This window comes from Polistes canadensis, unplaced genomic scaffold, assembly GCF_001313835.1.
Source record: "Polistes canadensis isolate GaletaPanama2010 unplaced genomic scaffold, ASM131383v1 scaffold_120, whole genome shotgun sequence".
In the NCBI taxonomy this organism is placed as follows: Eukaryota; Metazoa; Arthropoda; class Insecta; order Hymenoptera; family Vespidae; genus Polistes; species Polistes canadensis.
Genome location: NW_014569667.1, coordinates 107,948 through 113,075, shown reverse-complemented (window position 1 = coordinate 113,075; position 5,128 = coordinate 107,948). Strand labels below are relative to the sequence as shown.

The 5,128-nt window shown below is 40.1% G+C and overlaps 1 protein-coding gene across 1 annotated transcript; it reads right to left on the bottom strand.

Moving 5' to 3' along the window:
• Window positions 1-172: 172 nt before the first annotated feature.
• LOC106787945 (bromodomain-containing protein 4A-like) lies at window positions 173-4,173 on the bottom strand. Its single transcript, XM_014750738.1, has one exon. It carries the CDS (start codon window positions 2,711-2,713, stop codon window positions 965-967), a length of 1,749 nt encoding a protein of 582 aa, XP_014606224.1. The 5' UTR covers window positions 2,714-4,173; the 3' UTR covers window positions 173-964.
• Window positions 4,174-5,128: the final 955 nt, after the last annotated feature.

The window sequence follows — 5,128 nt, the reverse complement described above, 5'->3', positions numbered from 1 at the left end:
ATTTTATTTATTTATTTATTTATTTATTTATTTATTTATTATTATTCATTTATTTTATTAGGGAACAGATGTACCATTTATTTAAAGAAACAAAAGAAAAGTTTTGGCACAGGGGATTAACGATGTTGAGAAAAAAAAAAATATATATATATATATATATAAAAAAATAATCAAAATTGAATAAAACAATGGAGAAATATAGGAGTCGTCTCTATTTTTAATAATGATATTACATAGATGCGCGTCTATGTATAGGTGTGTGTATGTGTGTGTTTGTGTGTAAGATTCATATGTAATAAAATAATTTGATACATGATGATAAATATAAGCGAGCACTATAAAACAACAGAGACGTTTTCTCAAAGGAAACGTTATGAGGTAGGCCAGCTCTTAACATGCACATGTGCATTCATCTAACGAGCTTTAAACCAACAGTATGATCCGTCTTCGTTGTAAAATTGACAATAATTATTTAGGCTCGTCTAATTAATCCTTTACTCAATCTTGGAAGAAACTAAAAATGGTTATATCTCATCTGAAGATTAAACAAAAAAAAAAACAAAACAGTATCCTGCCAATCTAAATGGATCATGCGTTATTCTTTATAGGAATAACTTACTCGTGTTATCATCTCAGTCTCTAAATTCTGATAAATATTTTCATATTATTTAATGCTGCATATCTCTAACGTGTGATCGGATTTGATATCAGTTTGATCGAGCAGCAGTAGTTAACTCAGGCAACAGTACAGTGTGTTCGAAATAATATGATAACCTCTGTTAGAACGTTACGCTCGAATGCCACAAAAGAAGAAGACGCCCACGTCGAGTAGAATGTTGCTTCAGTCCAATAGAGCAGTTCGTTCTATTTCATAGCGTAACTCGATCGCAAATAAACACGAGAAGCCAATAACTTCGACGTTGTTTGAGGGATATGAGAAACGATTGACGTAAGTTAGATGTACCTAACGTGGTCGTGGCCTGGGTAATGGTTGCATATGTTGTTGTTGTTGTTGTGGCTGTTGATGAAGTTGTTGCTGTTGTTGTTGTTGTTGTTGATGATGGTGATATGGTCCAGCTCTGGAAGTTGGTATAGGTTGAACTCGATCGTTCGGACTGTCATCCAAATTTAATCCTGCCACCAGTTGAGCTATCTCTCGATCCTTCTTCTCCTCTTTGGGCAATACGTTACCGTTCTGCGCACTGAAACCCAAAGAAGCTAAACTACCGTGACTCCTGCTACGATGTTCCGCGCGAATGCTGTAAGAAAAGGCCCGTTCGTTCAAGTGACCTTTCCGCCGGTAGATCCCAGTACCAAATCGTGACTCGTTTTCCGTATTATCTGCCGATTTTCCCAGCTCGTTCGATGTTAAATCAGCGTGGGAGGCTGCTAATCTTCTAGAAGCACCTAAAGTCGAGCCTTCTACTTCGGAATGCCTTTTACCTCTGTTACCAGCAGTCCCGTAGGTTCCACTTGGATAAATGGCTGCTGCGACGGGAGGTGGAACCACCGGGAGCGGAGCATAAATTGGAACGATCGGTGCTGATGCCGGGATTGGCCTCAATCCTCTGGGATGATGTTGGTGAGCTTTCCTCGGTAGTGTAGCGGCTGGTACCAATAAAACAGGTGCTGGCCTCGCTAAAGTTCCAGCAACTGATCGACTACTTGGTGGTAATGGATGTGGATGATAATGCTGTTGTCTAATTGGATGCCCGAGAGTATGGTGGCCATGACCGTTAGTATACATCCCTTGATGTACTTGATGCAGTTGCTGCTGCTGTTGCATCGGATCTTCGTGCATTGTTCGGGTCTTTAATTTTTTCATTTTTTTATTAGTCTTTCTCCTAGCAGCAGAAGAAGTCGATTCCTCGACCATCAAAGGTTGAGAGGGTGGAGGTGGAGGTGGTGGTGGTGGTGGTGGCGGAGGTGGAGCAACCAATTGCCGTGGCCTGGAACCTTTACTACTTCTCAAGGTTCCTTGTTCTTGATAAACAACGTCCAATTCGTCACGACCCTTAGCCCAAACTTTGTGATTTTCGTCACCATTGTAAAGACTAAGATCGTCAGTCGATGTAGCATCCAAACGATTACCCTGTGGATTATCCAAAGTCGTACTAGATCCGCCCAATGTATGATAAAGACTATTGTTCGATGGATTGGCAATTGTCATTCCGTTGGTTGTTCCCGTTGATGGATCCAATCCCTTGGCGTAACTGCTATCGGCATAAGCATGAAAACAACATCTCACTAGGGCGTTGGCCGCCATATCACGTTTGCAAATGAATGCGTGACACTCGAGGACCTTGATACCGGTCGTTCTTCTCAATACGGCTGCGAAGAGCGGCGGATGATTGGCGCTTGGTGTCCTGGCGAAAGGCGAATCGAGAGGCAGGAATCTCGTTGTCGAGGAATCCCCGTTACCACCCTTTACGTGTCTCACAGCGGCACAATAATGTAATGCTTCTATAGGGAAGAACCTGGTGACCTTTTTGCGATGTTCATCGACGTTCTCCAATAGCAAACCGTTGCTCCATACACTCAACCAGGAATCTATCCCACGAGCACCCAACGCTCCTTGTTCTGGATACAATTCTCTCAAAGGTTCTTGAACACCCAACAAACCTTCTTTACTAGCATGAGGTACCGAACTACCAAGGTACAGTACTCTGCACCGGCAGTACGGTGTGGCTGTTTCTTGATTAGCACCCCGCATTATTTAAATATTTCTATTAATATCATCTAATTCCTAATATATATATATATTTATATGTGTGTAAAACACTTTGCAGGTAATTATACGAGAATACTCTATTCAACAAGAGTATTCAAGTTTACCACAAAGAGTTAAGATTAAACAATTGGATAATTCTGCCATTTTCTCTCTTTCAATTACTTAAGAAAATATCAGGAAAGGAACCCCTATATTTTCTCTCTTTCTATTTTGATAATACACAACAAACTTAACAAGACACTAACACCAAAGTGAATAGATTACAGATATAACAGAGTGTTGAATTGTTGCACTACACTACTAAGGAATTACGCAGGCACTTTCCAAAGACAACGACAACGACAACGACAACGATGGGATTCAGTTAGTTGCAAAATAAGAGGCGTGCTTCAGATGGTACTCGAGCAAGCAGAGAGAGTCCGCTCGGATATTTCGCAGCAGCTGTAGCCGCCGCCGTTCGCTGAGATCGGCGTCAGGCCATTATGGCCGCCTTCTTACGAGTCCCACCCCCCACCACTCAATCCTTGCCTACCTCTCTCTCTCTCTCTCTCTCTCTGTCTTTCTTTCTTTTACACGTTCTTAACCTCTCTGTCCGTCCTCGTCGATCTCATACGACGACGATTCCTCTACCTTCGACTTGCTTGCACCTTTACTATCCCTCCCAACTCCTTCCCACCAAAGTTCCCTCTCTCTCTCTCTCTCTCTCTCTTCTTTGGTATGCGGCGTTTCACAGTGGCGTAGTCTCCGCCAAAGAAAATCTCTCTCTCTCTCTCTTTCTTTCTTTCTTTCTTTCTTTCTTTCTTTCTGCACGTGTAGTAACCTCGTCGTGATCGCTAACTCGCGGCACGTATCAAGGAGTCTGTTCCTCGAGCAACAGTACACTATTAGATCGTTGCGTATACATACACATACATACATACACCCCGATGAGAAGATTATACAGGTCGATACTTCGATGATAGGAATTCGAGAGCTGCTACGGTGGACTTTGAGGAATCCAAAGGCGCGGCCGGTAGCAGAAGGCACACGTTGTACTTCCACTTGGTGGGCCACATTGAGAAAGAGAGTCCCTCGTAAGGAAAAATGGCTGCTGACCCTGTCGCGAAGAACTTTTTTTTTTTTATTAAAATACTATTCAATTTTATAAATCTATTGTTCTCTCACAATTTCGACATATATTTTGTCAATTTTTTTGTATGTTCTTCTTGTTGCACTGTTGTCATTTTGATATATACACAATAACACACACACGTACACTTGTTAAAGAAAGAAAAAGAGAGAAAGAGAGAGAGAGAGTAAAATACACGTAACAGAGTATCGAAGTTTTGTATGAATTTGTAGGCGCACGCGCGCCCTACTCTTACGTTTTTTTTAAGGAAAACTGAGAAAGATATTACTCCTAACTTCTACCGGTGTACTCGTAGACTGAGAACAGCTCGTGAAGCGTGAGAGAGACTTCGCTGATGGTGCCCCACTCTTACTTTACCAGAGAGACAGCAGACCCCTCTCTTCATTTCTTTCTTTATTTCTTTCTATCTTCCTACCTTTTTCTTATTATCTCTTTCCTTGTTGCACCATCATACCGTACGGGCACTCCCTGCACCTACCACCTCCCGTATGTCGCCTCTATCACTAACACTAACACTAACACTCCTATATCCACTAATACTAACTAATATTTATATATACACCACATCAGTATATTATTACTATTACCTGGCTAACAGGAGAGAATCGAGAACCCCCGGGCACGTTGTTCTCTCAGGGTGCACCCAAGAATCGTGTCGAAGGAAACTGACTACTATCTTTTACCTGTTCGTCTCACACACATTCAAAATGGAATGTTAATTCTACTTATTATTTATTTATTTCCTATTCTGTTATTTTCTTTATTATTATTATTATTATTGTTATAACTTTTAATCCTTTGGTTACGGATTTGTTTGAGAAAATATTTGCATGTGAAACGGGGATATAATTTTTGGTTGCTTCGAGTAGTATGTAAAAGCAGAATACATTTTACGTAAGAATTTATTTATTTGTAAAATATTTTGGTGACATATGTAGTATTAAGATGTTTTCAAGTAATCGCTGCCAAATGACATGGTGAATGAAAAACAAGTGAACGACGACTCTCAGACTTCAAATGTTACCCAAAGGGTTAACGATCATCATCATGAAAATGATCATCAACGGTAGACAGTGTTAAGTAATCATCATCTAGATCTTAATTGATTATCTCATCAATTTCTCCTTAAAATACGCTTCAAAAAAATATCTTTCTAATTCGATTAGAACAAACGTATTAATGTTAAAAATCAATATAAGTTTATCAGATAAACAAATAGATTTAATGTAATAACCAATATAGAATATTTTTCATGATAGAAACAGGCA

Excerpts from the sequence above, each read along its gene's own strand:
- LOC106787945 (XM_014750738.1), bottom strand. The coding sequence starts at position 2,713 with ATGCGGGGTGCTAATCAAGAAACAGCCACACCGTACTGCCGGTGCAGA.